The following is a 23,967-nucleotide window of genomic DNA, read 5'->3' on the forward strand; positions in this document are numbered from 1 at the left end:
TCAATTCACGCGCTCTAGAAACTTCGGATCCTAGCGATTCTGGAATTCACGATGCGCTGTCGCTCAAACCTACCACCTCCGTAAACATCCCACTTTAAGCGCCCTGAGCCTCCGGCACGCGCTCTTCCCTCTATCGCTATCCCACAGCCTCCTCCAGAGACGCTTCAACCGCTCAGTTCGTTCACCATGGCGACCGCAGTGACCGCTCGCCCAGCGCAAGCTTTGCGACAGCGCCGCGAATCCCAGCGCCCAAATCTCGCCCGACAAAGCGGAAGAGCTTCAGACACCGGCAGCGCAGCAAGGGAGACGGTGTCGATGCCGATACCTTGCCGTATGCTTGTGGTTCCTCTAGTTTCCCATGTGTGAATGGGCCGGCTAACGTAAATTCGAATTTAGTGAAGGACACCAGCTACATCCTCCAGAAATTCAAGGGCAAGCCCCCGTCTCTCGTCATACACCTCCACTCCACACACTGGCGGTTCGAAAACCAAGATGGCACATTCACCTACCAAGGGCCCATGAAGATCTTCTTAGAGCACATCAGGAACCAGACGCTGCCTCATGACATGCTGGAAGAGCTGCACGCATCGAATGTGCCTTTCTACGACGGTACGACCACCGAGTCGCGCGAACTGAACTGTGCTAACGAGCGGCCAGGTTGCTTGATTGTCCAAGTTTTCAACCACCGAGTTAACGGCAACACAGCCCAGACTGTAACTTCGAGTTCAGCCATCGGCAATAAGGACAAGCCCTTCTCTATTCACACCCACAGCAATTTCGTGACGCCTTCTAGCTACGCACCGTACCCAAGTAGCCCAAAGATGCCCGAAAAGTCAAAGGTCGAGAATGCTGCGGCGAACGGGGCCGCTGCAGGCGCAGCAAAGGGAACGGACGTGGACAAGGAGAATATGCCAGCCCCAGGCCAACCCGCAAGCTCTACCCAAAAGAAGGCTGCGTTGGGCCCCAAGCTCACTACGTTTGTTCTACACCCGACAGAGCAATCTCGACTTGTCGACCTTACGATCCTAGCAAATACACCTGCGCCAGAGCCGCGCTCGAAGCGACAGCCATCTACTGCCAGTGGCGCACATCCTCCAACACCTCTTACTTCCGTACCTCCTACACCGGTCATGCTGAAGGGCGCTCCGCCTCAGAAGAAGCAGAAGATGATGATCGACGAGAGCAATCGCTACGAATTCGAGGCTCAAGTCATCAACTCCACGGCGCCCGCACTAGACCTCCGTCCAATCCAGAGTCTACTCGGCCAGAAAGCTCTGATCGACTCCCTGACCGATGACCTTCATAAGAACCCGCCTCCAGCGCTCAAGACTCGCAAACGGACAACGGCGGAGCTCGCAGCGGATGAGGCACGAGATGCCTACGAAGAGAAATGGATGCTCAATTGGGATGAGCGCAAGTCATCGACTAACGGAGCAGCTGCGGGAGGCGCTGGAGCAGTTGAGGGCCAGGGCGGAGTCACGACCTTCCAGGCTGGCTTCGACCGTTTCAAGACAATTGAGAATATCAAGATTCAGCACGCAGAGCAGGACCGGCTCAAGAAGGAGGAAGAAGCACGTCAGGCGCAAGTCAAGAGGCAACAGCAGGCTGAAGCCGAGGCGGTGAAGAGGAATGACATGGACGAGATGGCCAAGATGCAGCAGCAGCAGCATGAACGAGCCAGGATCGCAATGCAAAAGAGACAAGAGATGTTGCAGCAACAGCAGCGGCTTCAGAATGCGGCAGTTCCGCAGGGAGCACCACAGTCTGCTGTGATGATCCCAACACCGCAGCAAGTTCAGTTTCCACAGGTCTCGCAGGCACAACAAGGCTCGCCTATGCTGCGACAGCAGACGCCAATGCAATCATCGCCCGTCATGGCCAGCAACATGATGGTCGGCGTTCCAATGCGAGCAACCTCGTCGAGTCAAGGGGGCAGCCCCGCCCGGCCGACTTCCGCGGTCCCTCAGAACCCACACGCGCAAGCCGCTATGATGGTTCGCCAGATAAGCCAACAACAGAGTCAACAGGGTGGCAGCCATCATAACACGCCACAAATGGTTCAAGGAACACCCGCGATGCCTCATGCTATACCCGTCACGCATCACATGACGCCGCAGCCTCGAATGTCCCAAAGCAGCCCGGTCAACGGCATGCAAGCCACGCCGATGATGCAGCAGACGCCTCAGATGGGCATGCAGAACCTGACTCCTGAACAGCAGCAGCATCAAATGCGCCTGATGCAACATCGGCGGATGCTTGCTCAACAACAAGCCCAGCAAGGAGCCATGATGAATCAGCAGATGTCTCCAGAGCAGGCCAACCAGGCGGCCATGATACATGCTCAGCAAGAGCAGCAGCGACGGCAGCAAGCCCAACAAGCCGCTCAGCAAGGGGGCCTCTCTCAAGGCACCCCGGAGCAGCAGGGCACCCCGCAGATGCGACCTGGTATACCTCAAGACAACAACGCGGCATACAAACGTCGACTGCAGCAGCAAATGGCGCAGCAGATGCAACAGCACTCGCAGGTCTCTTCGCCTCAGCCTGGCCAAGTGCGGCCACAGAACCCCAACATGATGGGCCAGCAGAACCCGAACGGCCCGCAGAACCCGCAGCAGATGCAGCAAATGGCGCAAAACATGTCCCAGATGCAACAGCAGCAGCAGCAGCAACAAGCGCAACAGACGCCCTCCCAGCCACAACCACAAGCCCTCCCCCAGCAGCCCCAACAACCACAACAACAGGGCAACGTCATGAGCCAGCAACTCATGCAGCTCCTCGCAAATGCCATGCCCAGCACGCCCGGCCAGCAGGCCGTCATGACACTACGCAACCCGCTCCTGCCCTCCCTCGAGCAGAACCAGCGCCAAGTCGCCATCAACCAGATCGGCCAGCGGCAGATGGGGTACCTGCAGAAGATGATGCAGAGCGGCGGCGGCCAGCTGAACCCACAGGTCGCCAACCAGCTACGAAGCCTGGGCATGCATCCACAGGTCGCGCAGATGCTGGCCCAGCAGGGGCTGCTGGATGTGAGGGCTGTGCAGCAGGCGTCGACGATGGTCGCGCAGCTCATGGCGTTGCCGGGGCCGCAGGGCGGGCAGGGCCAGCCGGGTGGACAGGCTCAGGCGCAGGCGCAGGCGCAGGCGCAGCAGGCGCGTATGGCCCAAGGAGGCGCGGCGATGCAAGATAACCCGCAGCAACGCCAGTATCTCCAGCAGCTGCAGGTGCAGCAGCAGCTGCTGCGGCAAGCGCAGGCGCAGCAGGCGGCGCAACAGCAACAGCAGGCTCAGCAGCAACAACAGCAGCAGCAGCAGCAGCAGCAGCAAGGTCAGCAGGGCCAGCAAATGATGCCGGGGCAGAGCATGCAGGGTATGCAGATGGGCGGCGGGAACATGGGCGGCTTGAGCGCGCAGCAGATGCAGCAACTCGGACTAATGGGCATGCAGGGCTTGAACGGGAATATGGGCATGGGGAATGTTAATATGAATGGGATGAACATGGGCGGGATGGGGAATATGGGCATGGGAGGGCGTATGGGGTGATGGGGGTGGGGCCTTCTTTCGGACGTTCTTTTGGATCTGGCGGTTGGGATGGGACGGTCTTTGCAGCATTCGAGGGGGGCGTTTGGGAACGACGCTGGCGGTTCGTGTTGGATACCCTGATGAGCGCTCGGTCGTGGAACGAGCCTTGTACATAGCGGGCAAGCGGGCGCTTGGGCTGGATGGACCAACTCTTGTATGCATTCATTCATGACGTTATGGAACTGGATTTCGAATCGTACATGTCCCATCCTCCTCTCGTGACACGGGAGTTTCTTGATTCGTAATCATAATCCAGAAAGCTTGTTCTCGAGCAGTGACGGGCGCGGCCAACTCTAACGTCGAACCTATTAGCTGAACCAAGAAGACCTCGCCGCGACCTCGACACAAGCCTACACAACCTCCACACTCGATCTGAACATCTCGTCAATCCTCTCCTTCACTTGCTCTGCCGTAGGAATGACAGGCTTGCTGCCGTGCTGCTCCAATACCATCGCTCCACCCCGCGTTCCCAGTCCATAGGGATTCCCCTGCGCTATTGCAGCCCAAGGCTCCGCAAACATCTCCTCGATATCTTTCTTCGTGACCTTGGCCGCCGGCATGTCGACTTGGCCATCAATTTTCGGTTCTGAAGGAGCCTGCGCATCCAGTGGCGCACAGAGCGGGCAGTAGAACTCCACCTCCCCACCCTCTGTCTTGCGCACGAGCCTTCCGTACCGCTCCGCCATAGAACCCACGCCCCCATCCGTGTCCTTGACGGCGAGCAGCAGCTCGCTGGTGGCCTTGACCCGCGCACGCGTGTCCATCCCACGCCTGCTGTGCACCCTCACCGCCGCGGCGGAGCCGAGCAGCAGCTCCTGAGTCTCCTTGTCTGTAAGACCTAGACAGCGCAGGTGGAACCACTGCACCGGGCACTTCACTTTGGCGCCGCACTCGACCATGACGGAGCCGTCGTCGGGCAGCTGGCAGTAGCACCACAGGGGCGGTGAGATGGGGGGCTGGCGGGTGCGCTTGCGGCCTAGGATTCTGTGCGCTTTTGGCCATGTGTAGGGGGACTTGGCGGCGGCGGTGGCGAGACCGTTGCTAGTTACAGTATTCATGTGCGCCTCCTTGTCCTGGATATGGTACTTTGCGGTGGGCTCGCCAATCTGGCGGGGAGTGATGCGCAGGAAGGTAGACCACTCGTCGTTCCTTGCCGCATCTCTCTCGTACGACGTTGGAACGAGCGATTTCCCGTCCCATGCGAAGGGCGTGGTGCGCACGAGGATGGTCTTCTTGTCCAGGATCAGTCGCTGGCGTTCCGCAGCGCTGCGGGCTTCACTCTCGAGCTCGTGGACAACGCGATTTGTCTCACGGTAGCGACGGCAGCGGGCCTCGACGGTGTGATGTTCCGGGTAGATTAGGGAGAGAGGAGGCTTGAGTGGCTTCACTTTGTAGGCGGTAAGAACAGTTGTGCTCAGACATGAGGCTCTGATGTCGGCTGGTGGAGTTGGGGGCAAGACGAAACCGCGGCCCTTGCCTTGCACGACGTCGTTAATGGTCTCAGTGGTGAGTAGAGTGCACATTGAGACCGGCGCAGAGACGGCCGAATCTTTGCGGCTGGTACCATTGGAGCCAACGACAGGAGATTCTTTTTCCGCTTTTCCTAGCGCGAACTTACGTGTCTGTACAAGGTACGGCCGAATGAGTCCTTGCCGTAGAGATGATTTTCTAGGCTGGTCCTCGGACTGCGGCGGTCCACGACCCGGGCTTGCCGAAGATGTGACAGCGTTGTGTCTCTCAAGATGGGCCAACAGCTGTGAGGGAGAAACCATCATGCCAGCCTTCTTTGCTGCGTCGACGATGACGTCTCGCATGATGCCGCTTTGCTCCGGTGCTGGTGACGACCGTGCAGAGTAGAACTCGTCTTCTGAGCTGTCATCAGCCGCGCCATCCATAGTGAAGTTGTATGGCTCAGAGGTCTCATGTCGTAACCGCTTGCTGCTTCGCTGCGGCTTCTTAGATGGACTCGAGCGTTTCTGCGAACTCGGTGCGGGTTTGGCGATAGTTGCCAGCGGTGGTCGCATTGGCGTGACATTGGGACGCGCCTATATGCACACGTCAGCCCATGGCCTTTCTGGCTAGCATTTCAACCGAACAGCGAGATCACCAGTGAGAGCTGGCATTCTCAAATTTAGAAACCGGATGGCTGACCGAAGCATCAGAAGATTGATTAGGAGCCGATTTACAGCCGACAGCCGGCTTGGAGTCTCTCGTTCGTGTCGTCGCGATGTTCTCAAGTGAACCCGAACAGCAAGTATTGTTCCAAAGCGCTTCCAGGCAGGGGAGGCAGAACTGGAGGGCGGCTTTTGTAGACTTGGGCGAGGTTTCGGATACTTTGGGCGACTGTCGGAGGAAAAGCGGCAAAGCACCATCTCCAAGCTCGACAATTCTCCATAGTTTCAGCTGGCTCCACGCAATGTACGGCTCGACTGTCACTGAGCCGCGCTCAGAGTCGGCTCCCCTCTCCACGCTGGAGCAGTGTGGCAGGTCACAGTCGATTGGCAAGCCTCCATGAACAGTCATTGCGACGGTGTAGATGAATACGTGGCCATCTTAGAATCTGTTAGTTAGATTCACTACGCGTGATGAGAGACCTAGCCTTACCCTCCAACTTCGATATAATTCGCCGGATGAGATCGTTGATTGCGGGATGTTCTGCTAAATGACCGCTGTTGTCTTTCGAAGATTCTGCTTGTAACGGAGGCTGGTCTGTGGTTGATCTCGTCTTCATACGCAGTAGTTCAACCCAGCGCTTCACTTGCAGTTCTTGCATGTGAGCCAGCTTTCGCTCTGCTTCGTGATGTGTTGTGCCCTCTGCAAGCTCTGCGTGTGTTACATCCCGATCGAGAACGCCAGCGAACGAATCTTTCGCGGCATTGATCAGGTACGTCTCGTCCGCACCATTGTCAGTTTCGACATGTCGATGCCCATCATCGTCAACGAAGATCTCATCCTCGGATCCAAGCAACGGATGGATGTGTTGGCTGCCGTTGTTGACGGCGTGCCATGGTGTGTTGGTGGATGTGGAAGTCTGCGGAGTCAGATCTTGTTGAAGGGACGGGTTCGCTGGAGACGCAAAGTCTTTGGCCACGGCTGCAAAGGGCTTCATAGCCAGCTGGGTCTTTTCGGTGAAAATGAAAGGAAGTGAAATGCTTTTGGTCTGGGCTAGTAGCCCAAAGTGTGCGATAAAGAAGGGTATGAACTATGTCTAGATAGCATCCAAAAGAGTATGGTGTTTCAGAGAAATAAGAAGAAACGGTACGCAGATAGCCAACTCACTTCGAGCGTACGATTGTCTTGGCAACCAAGTGAAGTTCATTTCGCACTCCTAGCCCATCTCGCGGCATCAATGGCGCAGGCGCGCACAGATGAATGGTCGCTCTAATACTTTGGAATGATCTCGCATGATTTGCCGTTAAAGTGGAGTGTCCTTCGTCTCTAGCGGTTGCATTGACATCGCGAGGAGGCATCGCAGGGACTTTACAGGAGAGCGATTGGGATTAGGACATCTTCTTACGGCACCCTACGCCATCGGCTCACAACCAAATATCCTGAACGAAATATGTCAAATGACTGTAGTCCTGCTATGATGGCCTAGACGCGCGTACTGCTTCCTTAATCGAAAAACACTTAATGCGAGCGTAACCCCAGTCTACATGTACAGGTGTAACAACAACTAGCAGGGAGTGTATTGGTTGAAAGAGAAGTAGCCTGTCAAGCTGAACCGGCGATCAAAACGGTAAAAACTCATCTCTGAGAAACCCCCAATGTCTTCAACCTCGCGAGGTATTTTGGCCCCGCAGACTGTATTGACAAAGTAAGTTTTTTAGGCCGGGATGTTGTCGGTAGCAGAGGCAGGATGAGAATTGAACTGGGGATATCGTACTTCATCTTGACCCGAACCACCGGTGTGATCGCCCATGAAGCAGGAGTACCACTGCGCCACCTGGACTGTTAGTGAGAAGCAGAAATGAACTTCGAAATATAAAAGGCCGCGCACTAGTTTGAGTGCATGCTTGACGCTATGTGTGCGATTTTCCTTGAATCGGGACAGCGCATCCAACAGTATATTGGGAAGCAGTTGTAGACTCCTGTATTCCAACTGTGTGGACAGTAAAACAACTCTATTTTAGCTACTTCGAAGGAGGTGCTACTCCCATTAGGCGTTGATGTGCTTCCAGGTTCCCCAGATTGCCTGGCACAGCCGGCGAAAACGGATCATGAAGCGTCTTACAAAGGATCGTGTCACGGTAAGTTGAATGCACAATACGCATGCTGCTGAGATGATGTAAAGGGCGGCATGGGCCAAGAAGATTGCCAGACTGAGACTTGGAATAACGACCTAAGGTCATTCGCCAGCGACGGCGCGTTAACAATTCCGTCTTAACCCCCTATACCGGCCAAGTTCCGGTAGCTGTCAACCCAGGATGAGGTCAACCTTGGTACAGAGGCAGTCGAGCGAGCTCCAATATCATCGGAGTGGCGGCTGTTTTGCTCTTCTGCTAACTTATCTTCCTGGAACAACGCAGCAAGGAGCCTGTGGAGGAAGAGGTGAGGTCCGGGAATCGACCGGGGGAACGAAAACGGCTCACGTCAGCGCATGTCAATCATTTCGGCTCGGATGTTGAAGGCAGCGACAAGAACCCTGAAAGGAGCTTGATAACAATTTCTGATTGCCACTGGCCAGACAACAACATTGGCAATAACTCTTCTGATGATGTCGACGAATGCATCAAGTGGTGTGAACATCTCCTGACATCGTCCGCGAAACTCCGAGACCCGTTGACCCACCCACCTCTCCTCTAACGTCCCCTTCCTCTTTGCGCCGATACTCAGCAGAACGTCCCTATCGCAAACCCACCCAGGCTACCCAGCTCGCCTGTCTTACGATGCCCGGCCGTACACTACCCACAATCGCCCAGGCGGAGGTCGCGTCGAGAAATACAGCAAAGTCCTGCTATGTTACTCTAGGCACCCGAGTGTTCGATATAACTTCCTTCCTCGACGACCACCCTGGCGGCGGAGACCTCATCCTTGAGTATGGCGGGAAGGATGTTACGGAGATCATGGCAGACGAGATATCACACGCGCACTCCGAAGCCGCGTATGAAGTCCTTGAAGAAAACCTGGTCGGGTTCGTCGCAACAGAGAAGGTCATGGACGCTGTGACGGAAAGCCAGCACCCCGATGCCATCGTTCCACTGCCGCCGACAAAACAAGGCATGGCAGACCTGAAGTCTCGCGGCGCCGCCAACGGTGTAGCCACGAAAGCCATCTACACCTCCACAGGCATGTCATCCGCCGAAGACCTCTCCGTAGAGACCGACGCTAGCTCCGACTACAAGACCCACAAATTCATCGACCTCAACCGACCAATGCTGATGCAAGTCTGGAACGGCGGCTTCAGCAAAGAGTTCTACCTGGAGCAAGTGCACCGGCCACGGCACTACAGAGGCGGCGACTCCGCGCCCCTCTTCGGCAACTTCCTCGAGCCCCTCAGCAAGACGCCCTGGTGGGTCGTCCCCAGCGTGTGGCTCCCCTGCGTCGCCTACGGGACCTGGTATGCGAGCCACGGCGTCTCCTTTCCCGCGCTCATTGCATACTGGATCCTCGGCCTCTGCATCTGGACGCTGGTCGAGTACGTCCTGCACCGCTGCCTCTTCCACATCGACGCCTACCTCCCGGATAACCGCGTCGCGTTGACAGCGCACTTCCTCCTCCACGGTATCCACCACTACCTTCCGATGGACCGGCTGCGGCTCGTCATGCCGCCGACGTTGTTCCTCGTACTCGCGACGCCGTTTTGGTATCTTACGCACACGCTCTTCGCATATAACCTCTTCGCCGCCAAGGCCGTCTACTGCGGGGGCATCTTCGGATATGTCTGCTACGACATGACGCACTACTTCCTGCATCACAGGAACCTGCCGGCGTACTGGCGGGAACTGAAGAAGTATCATCTGGAGCATCACTTCAAGGACTATGAGAATGGGTTTGGGGTCACGAGTCGGTTTTGGGATCGCGTGTTTGGTACTGAGTTAGGATTGCCGCAGCCGAAGGTTGTCAAGACTTCGTAATTGAGCTCTGTCTAGGCTAGAAATTGTGCATTTGGGCACTGAACAACCCGGCGTTGGGACTGATCATGCTGGTGCATCGGGAGGGCGTTTTATTTCTAGCGCACGGAGGTTTTCTGTGTTGTTTTGTTGGACATTAAGTGACTGTATTAGTTTTGCTGTTCGAAACCGGAAGCCTCAATACGAGCATGATTCTAAAGAAGAGATGTTTGTAGACGATGCTCATTTTTGGTAGTGACTAAGAAATCGTAGATAGCCTGACCCTGAACACCTAAGCGCCAGACCGTACGTACAGCACATGGTACAAGTATAAAAGCTCTCGTGATGCAGCCAAGACAGCCAAATCCCCAGCTACTGAGCATCCCGAAAACGTCTAACTCAGGCACCAAAATCCACGTCTAAGCAGCGGAACGCTGGTACACACCACAAACCATAGCATGGTCCCTCTCGAACGGTTCCAACGTAAGCTGCTCCTTCGGCTTGATCCTCTCCTCCCTCAGCTTCTGCACTTCTCTCGCAAAGACCTGCTCAGCTGGCGACGTGCTGTCAATGCAGTTGGCTTTGATGGAGATGACGACACCGCCGCCTTGCTTCAAGAAGAGATGGGCGTTAAGACCGACGATACGAGCTTGATCTGGCTGCGCGACGTCTGCGAAAATGCAGTCGACCATACCGACCAACATACGGTACTTTAAGGGGTGTCGGGCGTCTTCGACGATAGGTATCACCTGAGTTTCGTGTTAGGCGCTGTAAGGCTGATAGTGTGATTTATCATGTCAGCGACTTACGTTTGTCCTGTGTGTGGCCATGTTGACGAGGTCGCGTCCGGACCTATGGCTGAACTCGACGGCGTACACAGTACCCGTAGGTCCTACGATGTCTGCGACGTGAGATACACTGGTCCCGCTTGCCGCTCCTAGGTAAAGCACTTTCGATCCAGGCCGCATGTAGATCTCCTCCATACCGCCCAGGATACCTGCTGCAAGCTTGCTCCTGAAAGGATTCCAGACGCGGTATTCGGTCTGCGTGGCAGGTGCAGCCTCCCCATTGACGGCACCAGCGTTGTTCTCAGCCGTGGTCTGGACGGATATGCGCTTCTCTCCATAAACAGCCTCTCCGGGCGTCAAGTTCTTCGTGACGAGCAAATCTTCCTTTCCACGCGCAACAAAGACACCGGCATGCCTGTGTGGTTCGATTACGACCTTGGCCCCGCCTCGAGCACCAGGCCCTCCACCTCTTCCTCCACGCGGTGCGCCACGGCCTCGAGGAGCACCTCTCCCACCTCCCCGACCACCTCCTCTGGCTCCGCCTCGTCCGCCGCGATCACCGCCGAAGCCACCTTGAGCTCGTTAGCTATGAGCGACCGCATTGTGCGAGAAGTGTGTATGCCAACCTCGTCCGCGAGGGGCGCCACGGCCGCGGCCGCCAAATCCTCCACGGTCTCCACCGCGACCTCCTCTGGGTGCAAATGCCATTATCCGCTGTGTTTCTGCGTGATCGGAGGGTAATGCGCAGTTACAGCAAGCTTTGGTAGTCGTCTGTAGCTTAGTCCTGTGTTCGGCCCTCGAACTTTTTTTGCGAAGCTCGCCGGCAGGCGCCGGAACAACGGTCGGCCCGGGGCAAACCCACTCGCGAATTTGGAGACGGCCTTGAACGTCAGTTGCATATCACGACGATAACGAAGGACTCATCGCCAAACAAACCGTCAAGATGGTGAGATACCTACAGCGCAACTAGCACACATGTTACTCGAAACGACCTTCGCCTTTTGGATAGAGGCTAATATGCCTCTCAACTGCAGGTCCGCTACGCAGCAACCCACATCGACTCCGCAAAGTCTGCCCGCGCCCGGGGCTCCTACCTCCGCGTCTCCTTCAAGAACACCCGCGAAACCGCACAGGCGATCAACGGCTGGAAGCTCGAGCGTGCCCTCCAGTACCTCGAGAATGTGCAGGCACACAAGGAGGCTGTGCCGATGAGGCGGTATGCCGGAAGCACTGGACGCTGCGCGCAGGGTGAGTGATGGCGGACATCAGAAAAATTCTGCAACCTGGGAAAAAGAATGCTTGGGTACTTGAGAGGCGTTGGGAAAGCGATTATGAGACAGGGCGGCAAGAGTCCCTCAAGCACAGCGGCTGATAAACATCGAACACAGGCAAGCAGTTCGGTGTCTCCAAGGCCCGCTGGCCCGTCAAGTCCGCCGAGTTCCTGCTCGGTCTTCTCAAGAACGCTGAGGCCAATGCCGATACCAAGGGTCTCGACACCAGCAACCTGATCATCAAGCACATCCAAGTCAACCAGGCCCCCAAGCAGCGGAGACGCACATACCGCGCCCACGGCAGGGTATGTCCCAGTACAAAGTAGCGCAATCCAAGAGGTATGAAGCTAATGCCATCACTAGATCAACCCGTACATGTCGAACCCATGCCACATCGAGATGATCCTGACCGAGGGTCAAGAGGTAGTTCAGAAGTCGCCGCAGGTTGTGCACCGCGAGGATGCTCGCTTGAACTCGAGGCAGCGTGGTGCCCGCACCAGGAGGGCTATCACTGCTTCTTAGAGCGTTGGAGTGGAGGGAGCGATGTGATTTCAAGTTCGAAAGGATTCTTCAGAGGGAAGTGAGCGGTACTGGCGTACGTTTCTCCACGGATGGCTCTGTAGACTCTACAATATCATGCTGCATCCATGGCATTGTGCTCCAAAGTTCTGGGCATTCATGGCTTGTGCAAGCGGACAGCGATTCGATCTCAAGACATAGTCCACTCGAACCAACGTGCTGAAGGCCTGTACCTTGTCTAGTCTAGTGCTAGTAGATGTCCAACCGTCCAGTATAATCCTACTCATGAGCTCTAACCAACGCTACAACCTTGACCCCTTCAAAGACTCATTCGTATCCACAGCATCCATCCCCCCATCCCCCTCCGCAACCACCTGCCCCCCCATATTCGCCGCATCATTGAACGCATTCGGATCCCTCAAGAACGCCTCATCCCCCGAAAACGCCCACCCCCTCTCCTCCCCTCCACTCAGAAAGCTACAGTCCCCATTAACCTCACAATCCCAACCGCCCTTGACCCCCTTTTCCTCCCTCCACTCCACCCTGGGGATCTTATCCGGCACCTGTGGATCCCACGCCTCGATATCCTCCTCCACCTCCTCCGCGTCCGGCCTCCTCCGCCGCCGGAACCTGGACAAAGCACACGTGAAGCACCGGAAATCCTCCTCGCTGAAATCATCGGGCATGCGTCCTGTCAGTGCGCGGCCGATGGCTATCATGCTCGCGGCGTGCGTGCAGATGAGCAGGGCGCGTGGCTGGGTGGGGTCGGCGTCGAGGGTCGAGATGATGCGGTGCAGCGCGTAGGCGATGCGGTCGTGGAGGTTGGGTATCGATTCGCCGTTTGTGGAGGGGATGATTACGGGATTATAATCTGGGAGCAGGGTCGAGAAGTGCGAGTGGAGGACTTTGAGTGAAGCCGGGGAGGGGTGGTCGAAGCGGGCGAGGCCGTAGAATTCGCTGTGGGTGCGTATGTCAGTCTTGGTGTCCTGTTGTGGTGGAGAGGGCCCCGGCGAGGAGGGAGCCGTACCTACCCAAGCCCGTTCTCCACCCTCACGTCCAGCCTCTTGCCCCGTGCTTCCTCCAGCCGCTCGAGCGCGGGCTTCAGAGTTTGCAGACATCGGTAGAAGGGGCTCGAGTATACGACATCGACGGGCGGGTCAAGGGTAACAATCTTCTCGGCCAGCTGCTCCGCTTGCTGGACGCCATAGCTTGCGAGGGCGGGGTCGGAGGGGATGCCGGTGGGCGAGCGGACAGTCGCCGTGTAGGTGCCTGTAGAGGGGTTCACGACCCAATTGGAGCGGTACTACGAGGGTGTCAGCGCTGTGTTTCCTGTAGAAGGGTGGGCCGGTGGGAGTAATGTATGAGAGTGTTTTGGGAGTGATGCTGCGTAGACTGAGGTAGATTGAGGGGCTTACTCCGTGTCGGACGACGTAGATGACTTCGAGCACCATTGCGCTGTCGATTGCGAGCTTGTCGCTTTGTTGCGTCGGATGCGCAGTTTGGTTGATGGGGTTTAGGAATTGTCGAGATGCCTCGGCTCGGGCCGCACACGCCGGATTACCTTTCGAGGAAATTTTACGGCAATGGACGAGTATGAGTGAATGAGGGCAAGACTGCTACAAATGGTACGTAGGCGTCACTGGGATTGTTGGAAAAAGGAATACCTAGGATGTAACTGGGATTCCAGGACAAAGGACGGGCGCAGCCAGCAAGGCGTCTGATTCTGGGCTCAAGGTTGACAACCTAAGTGACTTCCTTGGGATCATAACATCCTCGGGGATTCGGGTCAGCACCATCAACATATCTCATTCGCCTAGCCGACTAAACCAGACAGTCACTGAAGATGTCTATACATTGCTCGTCTGTAAACTTTTTGCGGCGCTAAAAGTCCCATACCCGTACAAACACCCATCTAATAGAAGAACCCCAGGATCTTGCCCGCGACGTGTTTCCTACGAGCCTCCTCATGGTCCATGATACCGGCCGATGTGGTCAAAACGATGTAGCCGAACTAGTCTTTGTTAGAGTGAAGCCTGGGGCAAAGCAGGTGGAAGCTTTAGTTACCTGACGCGATGGGAGGAGCTTGACGACCCATTTCTCGAGATCACGGAGCTGGACGTTGTATCGCGGGCTGATGACACCGGTCTTGTTGAGGCGGCCGTTGAGCTGGATAACAATCTTGCCGTTGCGGTGGTCGTCGACTTCCTCGAACTCTCCGATGTAGCCTGCGAAGATAGTCAGTATGTCGCAATAGATTAAACGTTGTTCGTCAGGTAGTATCAGAGAACGTGTAAGATCCTTGCGAAAGAGATTGATATCTCGGGCACTTAAAGGGCAAAAGTCGTGGGGGGTTTGTATTGAGACCATTGCCTAGTTATCAACCCGAATGGAGAGGTGGAGAGTCGTCGAAGTAGGAACAAGCTATAACGTACCGTGTTTTTGCATGACGCTCAGGAACTTGACGATGACCTTTGAGCTGGGCCTAATGAGGACCTGGCGCTTGCCGGACTTCTCTGCGTTGTTGATGGCATTGAGCGCATCGTTGAGGACACTGGTTCGGACCATATTGACGGTTGACTGAGATTCTCAAACGGCGAGACGCGGTATGAGGTATCTGTGGATAGAGAAATACAGGTTAGCCTCCAGAAGCCGGAGCATAAAGAGTGCCCTTCGGCGCGAGACCGGAGGGTTCTTCAGCTCGTGTCGCAAAGGGCAAAACGTATCATCTTGCGGCCAGCGCGAGATGATTGCTTTCCCTGGCTACCTGAAGGGCACTCGTCGGAGCATGATCACCTACCTCGAGGAGTGGATGAAGAGTCGAAGGCTGTTGAATGTAGTTGTCGGTGTTCTTCCAGCTGTTGCGGAGGAGATTTTGCGAAGTGCGCGCAAGAACCGGCTAAGCCCAGAACGGTAAAGCGTCAGGGTCTCTGATAAGATTGGCGATCCACGGATCTTAATTGACGTCGACCATGCGATGACCATCTGAACGTGTTGTATTCGCATTCACACCTTGGCACTGTCCTGGTTGTATTCATTTCTCCATACTGCTGTGTTAATACTTGCGCTTGTACAAACTATCTACGATGTCCTCAGAAGCCTGCTGCACCTGCGCATCGTTGCTTTCCACGATCCCACCTTCCTATGACGAGAAGACTGAGAAGCCCGCGCGTTATGAGCGCCGTCTCGAGTGCTGCGGCCGCGCAATATGCGCGCGATGCATGACAGACAACCCGCGATTCGCAACATACTGTCCCTTTTGTCAAGTTTCGATCGTACCATCGCCGTTGCCGCAAGGCCTACGAGATCCTCCGGCATATTCGCCACCGCCATCCCCAAGACCTTCTCATGCCAGACTGGCGGCCAGTGATGGGGACGATCTTCCACCGGCATACTCTTCGCACAACCCTTTACAACCGCCATCGGAGAAGTCCTCGGGCAAGGACGGGGAACCTGCGCCAGATGTCCTGCACTTCGTGGACCCAGCACACGATTCCATCTCCTCGTTATCCCTACGGTATGGCGTGCCTGCCAACGCGCTCAGGAGGACAAACAACCTGTATGCGGACAACCTGATTGCGGCGCGAAGAACAGTCTTGATACCCGGGGAGTTCTACAAGGGTGGTGTTAGTCTGAGCCCGCGACCCATCGAAGGAGAGGAGGAAGAGATTAGAAAAGGCAAAATCAGGAAGTGGATGGTGGCGTGTAAAGTCTCAGAGTAAGTTCTCTTTGACTGGTTGATGCCCCTGCTTTCCAGAGCGAACGCCTAAAATAAGCGATGGCTGATACATTGGAGTGTTGCTCCGCGGTACAGATACGATATTGCTCTCATGTACTTGAAGCAGTCAGACTACGATCTCGAGTCCGCAATAGAAGCGTACAAAGAAGACGAGCGCTGGGAGAAAGAACATCCACTGCAGGCTGCGAAGAAGGGAAAGTCTAGTGCACCGCAAAACTCTGGTCGGCGAAGATGGGGTTTTGGTGGTGGCTTGACTGGACAGCTGTCGTAGCCCGTGGCAATAGTATATCGTTTAGAACGCTGCATATCTCATGCTTTACGGGTTATGTAGGTCTTGTGCATCGGCCATTCGTTGGCATTTGTTGGCGTGAGTTAGCGGTTGGGATATCGTTAGGGCAATCTTCATTCTCAGTTGTATGTTTCGATCCAAAGAGTTGGCGGCTAGAGCTCGCAGAGTGGCATCCGAACTTGATCGCACACTTCGAATGTACACGAAGAGTTTCAGGCAAACATGAGACTGAATGCCTGCAAGGGGCATAAGTTTCGTCCCTTGGCGTCTTAGTCATCGACAATAAGCGCCGCACCCCTGAACCTCCCTTCAACTTCAACGAATCACCTTCTCTACCTCCACTATTCACAAACACCGCTACACGTTCAAGTCAAACCACAGTCTGTTTTTAGGTGGCAGACCTCAGACCTGTTTCACGTCCCGCTTACCTGCAGTTCATTCGAGTAGGTCGTGATAAGTCGTTCTGTGATTGGATGAAGATGCAGTGTCTTCCTGGTGTCTCGCGCCGTAGGATGCAGACTTCCAACGGCCGCATGCTCAAACTGGAGTGTTGGCGCCTGCGTAGGCCATTCCCACTGGCGGCTTTGGCCTCTGATTGCGCCATTCGGCGGCAGCGTGCTGCACAGAGACCGTTTGGCTGGGTAAGGTCGATTCGAGATGAAGATAAAGTCTGGAGCTGCGCGCTGTGTTATGAGTTCAGCCAATTTCAGGTCTCACAGAGCTGTCGTATCATTTTTAGTTTTGGCTACTTCAGTCCGCTGCACGTTGCAGATATTCCCTAAAACACCTTCCAACACGCTCTCGTCCTGAGTCCAAAATCTTCTCTTCTTCAATATGTCCGGTATCCTGAATCTGTCCAAGCCGCGCCTGGTGCAATTGGCTTCCTCCGCCATCTCCTTCATCCTCTGCACAGCTGCCCTTGGCGTATCGGCACATAGCTTCCACGTCTATCGGACAGAGCGTGAGACGAATCCCTGGTGGCTCCCACTATGGCCTGCGCACTTCAACGTACACGGAACGACGGCCTTGATAGGAACATCTGCCAGCATCCTCATGCTTAACCTGTTTTACCTTACTCTATCTTTTGTTCCTAGGGTGAGTCTCCAATCAAGCTCTCCTGTAGCACTGCTGGAACTGAGCTCATACTGTCTATAGTTCGAGCTCGCCCACCGACCAACCATGGCAGCCATCCTGGGAATTGCGGTCTCGCTACCCGCTGGACTGATCTCGCTCTGCACCGTCATCTACGTGCATGTCCTGAATAATAACGCGCCGGGCGTCGATACCATTCAGACGTGGACATGCCGCTTCAGCTCCAGCAAGCCGGCCATCACCAATCTTCAAGTATCTGATCAAATGAGCAATCATCTCTTCGGCAGTCTTTGCGAGCAGAGCGTGAGTACTGTGTCTTCCCTCGCTACCAGTGGCGCTGGATAGTCCGCTGATCTTCGCTGGCATTAATAGAAATTCGCGCTCTACGCCATGCTGGTAGTCTGCCTCCTGCAGGGCCTGTTACTGGCAACAGCGCTAGTTGGATGGGTTGTGGAGAAGTGGGCGCAGCACAAGAGTGGGAACAACAAAAGTCAGGACGAGAGCAGCATGGAAATGGGTTCCAGAGCAAGCGCGGAGAAGGACGGCAATGTTACGATGAACGTGCATAGTTTGGCGTAGCGGGAACGCTCTCGGTGGGCGCTGATGTTGAGTATTCCATTCAGGAATGTCAAGGCAGCTCAGTCCTTCTTGCACTTGTTGGCGACCCTTTTCCGTAGGCGTTGTGGCGCCGAGGCGCCGAATGTTGGATTTGTGGATTCTGTAAAAGCGGTCAATGTCCCGGTTAGTACGGCGGTTTCCAAGCATACCGAGCTTGGAAGCCGCCATAAAGCCTAGGCAGTAAGTCCGTTTTGAACTTGTTTAGAGCTTGGTGTTCCTGTGTCTCCTACGCTATATTCTCGAGGTTGACAAGGTTTTGGTTCCTGATGATCTCGATGTTGTAGCTGACATGTACTTGTGGCGCGAGTCCCGAGATCAATAGCGCGCCTAAGAGTCATGATTCTGGAATTCTATGGTGGGTTGTGGATTCTTTGTGATTTGGAGATAGAGCTCCCAATGCTCGACGGTTAGTTCAGCCACTCAACGAACTCAACTTGCTGCGGACAATTGACCACCATCGGACTTGGAAGCATGTACCTCTGTACTCGCGAGGTTCCATTGGTTGCTCCACCGAATCCTACAGATGCATCATGCGGCTCATAGCCTGACCCTCTCGGCGTCGCCTGCTATCCGCGATCATTTAGCGCTCGAGAGCGTCTTACAACAGCGCACACGAATTTCCTGGCCTTCATCACAGTCGACAGTGCGCACGGTGAGTTTCGGTTTCAGTATTAGCGATTTCGTCAGCAAAGGCACTCTTGCCTACAAGGTGAGCTTTACCGCGTCTTGGACTCTTGGTGCCGTACGCTGCTATCTGCCTATTTACGCTGAGTAGCTAATGCGCTATGTCTACAGACCTATGATTGTTGTAAAAGCTCCGTCGTTGAATTCGAAGACCTCTCTAGGGAGGTATTCTCCATGCACATTGTTCTGAAGGCAATTGAGATTTACTGGCGGGAAGAAGCAGCGAATGGCCAAGACCTATCTCCAGACCAGAAGGCATGGGACAGGTGAAAAGAGGCTGGTATGGTTACATACAAAATGTAATCTGTTCTTTAATGATTCTTTCGCAGCTGCCGCCAAAGCGTTTCCTGAGGTTTCAACTCGATCTACCGCCACACTCTATGCCCCTTCCTCCCCGACTGACTCACTTTCTCTCATTCATATCCTGTGATGGCACACTTGGTGCTTCTTCCGCATCGAATATTGCTAAAGTCATCTCGGAAGTCAAAGGGGGTCGAGCATACGCATGCGGTACCCGTTGGTCTTCGCTATCTTCCCATCTGCGTTTGCTGGCTGGGCCGACACACATTTAAGGCAGATCTGATGTTGAGCCTGCTGTGTGGAGACCTTCCGGTGGAACGAACGGCGTTGTCGTAGAGTCGTCGCCTCAAATGATGCCTTGCGCATCAAGTGTAGTCGTCCTCATCCTGCGCGCTTTCCAGTCGTGGCCCTAGCCACTACTACGCCCTCGATGATGCTACCCAACTCTTCAAAAGTGACCTTCAGTTTTCTCTGGTGGTCGTCCTCCAGCGCGATCCTATACGACTCCCTCATGATCCCCTCGTCAACCCTAACAACCCACCCCCTCCCCGTCACCATCGCCACAACCCCATCCTCCTTCCGTCCCCCAACCAAACCCGAAACCCTCACCAACTTCTCAACCCACCCCCTCTCTCTTCCTACGCCCCTCGCTACGTCCCCCAAATCCACACATCCTCTCCTCTCCAACCCTTCCCCTACAACCCTCACAACCTCTCCCCTGACCCTTGTCTCCTCCCTCCGTTCCTCCTCCTCCCTAGTCCTCTTCTCCTCCCGCTCCCGCCTTGTCCTCTCCTCTAGCTCAGCCTCGACAGCAGCGCGCCGTGACCGCTCAGCTGCAAGTGCGGCCTCTCGTTCCGCAGCCCCAGCAGCGTCGGCAGCGCGTTGTGCTTCTCCGCGTGAGCGCTGGAACTCGTGGTAGGCGCGGCGCTGATCGCGGCGAGCGAGGGATTTGGCTTTTTTGGCGCCGACGGTTTGGCGGGGAGCGCGGATGGGGCGGGCTGCGGGGCCATCTTCGGGGTCGGAATCGGGCTCGGGTCCAGCGGGTACGAGGAGAGGAGGAGCGTCGTCGTCGAGAGGTTCGAGGGGTGCGGCTGGAGGCTGGTTTGTGGGATTGGCTGGTAGTGGGTCGTGTACTTGATGTTGCGGTGCTCCAGGGCCCTCCATGGCTTCCATGCCGGGCGTCTCGGTAGGTGTGGCCGGCGTTGTTACTACTGGGGGATGTACATGGTGGAGTCGCTGCTGATAGACGCGGTATCGCTCGAGGAAGTGAGGAGCGTAGTAGAGGATGGCGCAGAGGGCGATTGTGTGCGCTACATCTTGCACCAGCGGTTTGGAGGGGTCTGTGAAAGGCAGGAGCAGGGTGATGCTTCGATGGAGGGTAGAGATAAGAGTCCGGACGTCGTCCATGTGTGCCGCCGAAAGCTTCCAGGTAGTTACTCTACTGTTGCTTGCGGAACCTGGCTGTTCCAAAGCGTCCACCACCTGGGCAGGGAGTGTTGAGCTATCGACTGTGGCTTGATGCTTAGCAGGACAAGCATTGTGGGGAACGGGGAAACGGCCAACGGCGGGGGCAGCCGGCGTCAGGCATGTGTCAGGGCGGTGAAGTGGCCGTGACATCACAAATGGCATTCTCGAAGCTTCTACAAATTTCCATCAACGACTGGCTTCATCCTGCCTCGACTGACGGATGGCGCTCGTGTCTGCTGGTAGCTGCCAGACAAACTCGCACCAGCCATCCTCTTTCCCCATAAAACCCTCCGCTGCCGCTGTCTCCCTCCAGCCAAATTTTACAATCGCGCTGTTGCGTGACTTATACATACACATTTCACACCAGTCGACCCCACGACACTCCTTAAACCGCCATCATGACTTCAGGCATGAACTTCACAGACCGAGCGACCGCAGCTCTGAGCGAGGCGCAAGAGCTCACAAAGCAATACGCTCACTCACAAATTCTACCACTTCATCTCGCAGTCGCGCTCCTCGATCCAGCACCAGACCTCTCAAAAGACCAACAAGCCACATCACACGAGTCGCATGCACAAGCATCAGCTCCCCTCTTCAAGCAAGTCGTTGAGCGAGCTCACGGTGACCCACAGTTACTGGACCGAGCTCTGAAGAAGCAGCTGGTCCGGCTACCCAGTCAGGACCCATCTCCAGACCATGTCTCAGTATCACCTACGTTCGCAAAGGTTTTGCGAGCGGCTGAACAGCTGTCAAAGACACAGAAAGACAGCTTCATCGCCGTAGACCACCTCATCTCGGCTGTGGTGCAGGACTCTACAATCCAGCGGGCGTTAGCAGATGCCAACATCCCCAAGACGAGCTTGATCGACAGTGCCATACAACAGATCCGAGGCACAAGGCGGGTTGACTCGAAGACAGCGGATGCCGAGTCTGAAAACGAGAACTTGAAGAAGTTCACCATTGACATGACATCCATGGCCAGAGAAGGCAAGATCGATCCGGTCATTGGCCGTGAGGAAGAGATACGGCGGGTTATCCGTATTCTTTCCCGACGAACGAAGAACAACCCAGTTTTGATCGGTGAGCCTGGTGTTGGTAAAACTACAGTCGTCGAAGGTCTCGCCCTCCGAATCGTCAACGCAGACGTGCCGGCCAACCTCGCAGCGTGCAAGCTCCTGTCCCTTGATGTGGGTGCTCTGGTCGCCGGCAGCAAGTACCGCGGCGAGTTTGAGGAGCGCATGAAGGGTGTACTCAATGAGATTGAGCAATCGAAGGAGATGATCGTTCTTTTCGTCGACGAAATCCATCTCCTCATGGGCGCTGGTTCAAGCGGTGAGGGCGGCATGGATGCTGCCAACTTGCTCAAGCCCATGCTTGCACGCGGTCAACTCCACTGCATCGGAGCAACGACACTGGGCGAGTATCGCAAGTACATCGAGAAAGACCAAGCTTTCGAACGACGCTTTCAGCAAGTGCTGGTCAAAGAGCCTACCATCCCTGAGACAATCTCAATTCTCCGCGGTTTGAAGGAGAAGTACGAGACGCATCACGGTGTCACCATCCTGGACGGCGCCATCGTATCTGCTGCCACCCTCGCCGCCCGGTATCTCACTCAGCGTCGTCTCCCAGACTCAGCAGTGGACCTCATCGACGAGGCTGCCGCTGCCGTGCGCGTGGCGCGCGAGTCTCAGCCTGAAGCGTTGGACAACCTCGAGCGAAGGGTACGACAACTCCAGATCGAGATCCACGCACTCGAGCGTGAAACAGACGAGGCTTCCAAGGATCGCCTCCGCGAGGCGAAAGCCGAGATGGCCAATGTCGAAGAGGAGCTTAGGCCTATGCGTGAAAAGTACGAGAGCGAGAAGGCTCGCTCGAAGGACATTCAGGAAGCGAAGATCAAGCTCGACCAACTCAAGACTAAGCTCGCGGACCTCGAGCGAACGGGTCAGTACGGCGAAGCATCTGACGTCAAATACTACGCCATCCCTGAGACCGAGGAGCGCATCCGGCAATTGGAGGCTGAGAAGACAAGGGCGGATGCGGCAATGTATGCACAGAGTGGTGGTGATGGCGAGGCACTCATCACCGATGCTGTTGGGCCCGATCAGATCAATGAGATTGTGGCTCGATGGACAGGCATTCCAGTCACGAGACTCAGGACAACAGAGAAGGACAAGCTGCTGCAGATGGAGCGTCATCTCAGCCAGATCGTCGTTGGCCAAAAGGAGGCAGTCACGTCCGTCTCAAACGCCATTCGTCTTCAGCGGTCTGGTCTTGCAAACCCGAATCAACCCCCTTCCTTCCTCTTCTGCGGTCCTTCAGGTACCGGTAAGACACTGCTTACCAAGGCACTGGCGGAGTTCCTCTTCGACGATCCGAAGTCCATGATCCGCTTCGACATGTCCGAGTACCAGGAACGCCACTCACTTTCTCGCATGATTGGAGCGCCGCCTGGCTACGTCGGTCACGATGCTGGCGGCCAACTCACCGAAGCACTGCGCCGCCGTCCCTTTTCCATTCTACTATTCGACGAGGTAGAGAAGGCCGCGAAGGAAGTCCTCACCGTCCTCCTCCAGCTCATGGACGACGGCCGCATCACAGACGGCCAAGGCAGAGTCGTCGACGCAAAGAACTGCATCGTCGTCATGACATCCAACCTTGGCGCCGAGTACCTTTCTCGCCCTAACGCACCGGACGGCCGCATCGACCCAACGACCCGCGAGATGGTGATGAGTGCGCTGCGGGGCTACTTCCTGCCGGAGTTCCTGAACCGCATCAACTCCATCGTTATCTTCAACCGGCTTACGAGGAAGGAGATCAGGAAGATCGTCGATGTGCGCATGGCGGAGATTCAGAAACGTCTTCAGAGCAACGGACGGAACGTCAGGATCGAGATGACGGACGAGGTCCGCGACTACCTTGGCAGCGCGGGATACTCGCCTGCTTATGGTGCAAGACCGCTGGCGAGACTAATTGAGAAGGAAGTGCTGAACCGCCTCGCGGTGCTCATCCTGAGAGGCGCGATCAGGGATGGCGAGACGGCGCATGTGGTCTTGGAGGATGGGCATGTCATGGTGCTGCCGAACCATGACAATAGCGATGCGTCGGACAGTGAGATGTACGATGAGGATGAGGCGGTTGCGGAATTGGAGGATGGTGATGGAGGCATGGAGCTCTATGACGAGTAGGGTCCTCACAGTCGACCATAGGGAATACAGAAAATATGGGAGCAGTCAGAAATGGAGCGGGATTGCATTTCGTTTGGGATCAGGGGCGTTTCAAGCATTGCATATGGGGCATTGCGGCCATCAACGATTTCATGAAGCACGAGTGTTACGCATAGTAAAGCTGCAGAGTAAATAAAGCTACTGCAATTGACAACAAACCCGGCAATCTTTTGACTATGAACTTGTCTGTGTATGTAAACTGCCCTGTTAACTTCAACTGCCCGAAGTCACAAAGCCGCCGCTCCGGCAACCCGCAATACCAGATGGAGGGGAAGCGAGGTGTTGCCGCAGGCCTGCATCACGGCGTCACTCCCGACGCCCCAAACCACCACTCCATCAACTGCG

At 55.7% G+C, this 23,967-nt stretch overlaps 11 protein-coding genes across 11 annotated transcripts; 6 read left to right on the forward strand and 5 right to left on the reverse strand.

Annotated features, from left to right (window-relative positions):
• Positions 1-186: 186 nt before the first annotated feature.
• On the forward strand, positions 187-3,539 carry W97_01510 (uncharacterized protein; the record flags this gene model as incomplete). The annotated part of the gene is made up of 3 exons (XM_007779416.1): positions 187-331; positions 397-609; positions 658-3,539. The coding sequence occupies 3 exons, from the start codon at positions 187-189 to the stop codon at positions 3,537-3,539; spliced, it is 3,240 nt and encodes a 1,079-aa protein (XP_007777606.1).
• A 389-nt stretch (positions 3,540-3,928) lies between these two features.
• On the reverse strand, positions 3,929-6,687 carry W97_01511 (uncharacterized protein; the record flags this gene model as incomplete). Its single annotated transcript, XM_007779417.1, has 3 exons — positions 3,929-5,623; positions 5,730-6,130; positions 6,183-6,687. 3 exons carry the CDS (start codon positions 6,685-6,687, stop codon positions 3,929-3,931), a joined length of 2,601 nt encoding a protein of 866 aa, XP_007777607.1.
• A 1,780-nt stretch (positions 6,688-8,467) lies between these two features.
• Positions 8,468-9,655, forward strand: W97_01512 (fatty acid hydroxylase; the record flags this gene model as incomplete). The annotated part of the gene is made up of 1 exon (XM_007779418.1): positions 8,468-9,655. The coding sequence occupies one exon, from the start codon at positions 8,468-8,470 to the stop codon at positions 9,653-9,655; it is 1,188 nt and encodes a 395-aa protein (XP_007777608.1).
• A 395-nt stretch (positions 9,656-10,050) lies between these two features.
• Positions 10,051-11,021, reverse strand: W97_01513 (rRNA 2'-O-methyltransferase fibrillarin; the record flags this gene model as incomplete). Its single annotated transcript, XM_007779419.1, has 3 exons — positions 10,051-10,380; positions 10,441-10,803; positions 10,875-11,021. 3 exons carry the CDS (start codon positions 11,019-11,021, stop codon positions 10,051-10,053), a joined length of 840 nt encoding a protein of 279 aa, XP_007777609.1.
• Positions 11,022-11,362: 341 nt separating this feature from the next.
• W97_01514 (60S ribosomal protein L17) lies at positions 11,363-12,212 on the forward strand (the record flags this gene model as incomplete). Its single annotated transcript, XM_007779420.1, has 4 exons — positions 11,363-11,365; positions 11,454-11,667; positions 11,808-11,995; positions 12,054-12,212. 4 exons carry the CDS (start codon positions 11,363-11,365, stop codon positions 12,210-12,212), a joined length of 564 nt encoding a protein of 187 aa, XP_007777610.1.
• A 299-nt stretch (positions 12,213-12,511) lies between these two features.
• W97_01515 (uncharacterized protein) lies at positions 12,512-13,660 on the reverse strand (the record flags this gene model as incomplete). Its single annotated transcript, XM_007779421.1, has 3 exons — positions 12,512-13,166; positions 13,241-13,512; positions 13,625-13,660. 3 exons carry the CDS (start codon positions 13,658-13,660, stop codon positions 12,512-12,514), a joined length of 963 nt encoding a protein of 320 aa, XP_007777611.1.
• Positions 13,661-14,121: 461 nt separating this feature from the next.
• Positions 14,122-14,774, reverse strand: W97_01516 (40S ribosomal protein S22; the record flags this gene model as incomplete). Its single annotated transcript, XM_007779422.1, has 3 exons — positions 14,122-14,220; positions 14,274-14,434; positions 14,642-14,774. The coding sequence occupies 3 exons, from the start codon at positions 14,772-14,774 to the stop codon at positions 14,122-14,124; spliced, it is 393 nt and encodes a 130-aa protein (XP_007777612.1).
• A 518-nt stretch (positions 14,775-15,292) lies between these two features.
• Positions 15,293-16,216, forward strand: W97_01517 (uncharacterized protein; the record flags this gene model as incomplete). Its single annotated transcript, XM_007779423.1, has 2 exons — positions 15,293-15,924; positions 16,021-16,216. The coding sequence occupies 2 exons, from the start codon at positions 15,293-15,295 to the stop codon at positions 16,214-16,216; spliced, it is 828 nt and encodes a 275-aa protein (XP_007777613.1).
• An 852-nt stretch (positions 16,217-17,068) lies between these two features.
• W97_01518 (uncharacterized protein) lies at positions 17,069-17,905 on the forward strand (the record flags this gene model as incomplete). The annotated part of the gene is made up of 3 exons (XM_007779424.1): positions 17,069-17,329; positions 17,390-17,629; positions 17,699-17,905. 3 exons carry the CDS (start codon positions 17,069-17,071, stop codon positions 17,903-17,905), a joined length of 708 nt encoding a protein of 235 aa, XP_007777614.1.
• A 1,404-nt stretch (positions 17,906-19,309) lies between these two features.
• On the reverse strand, positions 19,310-20,335 carry W97_01519 (uncharacterized protein; the record flags this gene model as incomplete). The annotated part of the gene is made up of 1 exon (XM_007779425.1): positions 19,310-20,335. The coding sequence occupies one exon, from the start codon at positions 20,333-20,335 to the stop codon at positions 19,310-19,312; it is 1,026 nt and encodes a 341-aa protein (XP_007777615.1).
• Positions 20,336-20,793: 458 nt separating this feature from the next.
• W97_01520 (hsp98-like protein) lies at positions 20,794-23,583 on the forward strand (the record flags this gene model as incomplete). Its single annotated transcript, XM_007779426.1, has 1 exon — positions 20,794-23,583. The coding sequence occupies one exon, from the start codon at positions 20,794-20,796 to the stop codon at positions 23,581-23,583; it is 2,790 nt and encodes a 929-aa protein (XP_007777616.1).
• Positions 23,584-23,967: the final 384 nt, after the last annotated feature.

The sequence above is a fragment of the Coniosporium apollinis genome (genome assembly GCF_000281105.1).
Source record: "Coniosporium apollinis CBS 100218 chromosome Unknown supercont1.5, whole genome shotgun sequence".
In the NCBI taxonomy this organism is placed as follows: domain Eukaryota; kingdom Fungi; phylum Ascomycota; class Dothideomycetes; genus Coniosporium; species Coniosporium apollinis.